Genomic DNA, 1,282 nt, shown 5'->3' on the forward strand with positions numbered 1-1,282 from the left:
TTTTAAATACACTAAGCTCACACCTTTGTAACAACTAAGGCAAAAATGGAATTAATTCAGAAAATCTTTTCAGGACCCCACCTTGATTGGCCCCAACTTTGGGAAACACTGGTGTAACAGATGTCTGCTGCATCGTATCAAACAAAACAAACAAAATAAACTTTCTTTAGCGATCCTACGGTTCAATATTTTTAAAAATAACCGTTGTGTCACCTTTAATTCAGTTTAGCATCAGTTTTATATACAGTATTCACCCACTAATTACTTCATAAATGTTTCACAGAAATCTTTCCACTGGTTCATGAAATATTTTGCTAACACAGTCATACTCACGCAGGCAAAAACATCTTTGTTCACATTTTGGCTTTGACACTTTGTGCACTGTATCACATTTTGTAAAAGCAAAGTTTTGACTTGATAAACCAGGCTTTGAATCGCCTCGTCTTGATTTGTTTTTGTCTGGGTTGCAACAAAGGATAAGCAGTTGTAACGGATGATGAAAGCAGACTCTCTCACCAGCGCACGAGACATGAGTAAACACTGGGCGGCAGACGGTAAGACTGCGTGAGTTCTCACCTCACAGGTGCAAGTGACTCTGCGTGGGTGAGGCGCCTCCTGCTGGAGCTGGTACACTGCAGCAGAAAACAAGCTTCAGATGAAAGAACTGACAGAAAAACAAAGCAGGCATTGCACCATGTGTTATAAAAATATAAATAAACCAACCCATATGTTATTGTTCTCAACGAAGGCAATTATATATCAAATAAGAAATTACATAAAGGTGTTTTTAACAAGACTTACAGTAGGACTTCCACACCGGTGGCCTGTACTCGTCATGATCTGAGGACAAAGAAGGTAGAGCTGCTCATGTTTCCTTTCTCAAAGAGCCACCAAGTGGAGAAAATGTAGCAGTGATCCATATTAGATATTTGACTAAAATCCATCAACAAGATAAGTTAAAGTATATTCCTCCTGCTGATTACGAAGAACCTAATTTCTGATCTAACACTAATGCACCCCCATACCATCAGAGAGATTGAACTAAATAGTAGGTTTAGACCAGGGGTGGGCAATCCTGGTCCTCGAGGGCCGCAGCCCTGCATGTTTTACTTTTTTCTCTGCTCAAACACACCTGATTTGAATGAAAGTCTTCTGCAGTACGGAGGACAGACACAGACATAATTAGAAATAAAAGCAGAAATATATAAATTGACTAGTAAATAAATAAATACATTAAAACTGCACTAATTCAAAAAGGATAACTTTATTTGAAGTATATGTG

At 38.4% G+C, this 1,282-nt stretch overlaps 1 protein-coding gene across 1 annotated transcript in view; it reads right to left on the minus strand.

Annotated features, from left to right (window-relative positions):
• The window catches only part of LOC106534976 (N-chimaerin), a 24,817-nt gene that overhangs the window by 21,954 nt on the left and 1,581 nt on the right, over positions 1-1,282 (minus strand). Inside the window, exons 3-4 of the mRNA XM_014031806.1 lie at positions 802-840; positions 577-632 (exon numbers count right to left, since the gene is read on the minus strand). Coding sequence (XP_013887260.1) covers positions 577-632; positions 802-840 — 95 coding nt within the window. The remainder of the gene's footprint in view (positions 1-576; positions 633-801; positions 841-1,282) is intronic.

Source organism: Austrofundulus limnaeus, unplaced genomic scaffold, assembly GCF_001266775.1.
Source record: "Austrofundulus limnaeus strain Quisiro unplaced genomic scaffold, Austrofundulus_limnaeus-1.0 Scaffold1324, whole genome shotgun sequence".
NCBI lineage: Eukaryota > Metazoa > Chordata > Actinopteri > Cyprinodontiformes > Rivulidae > Austrofundulus > Austrofundulus limnaeus.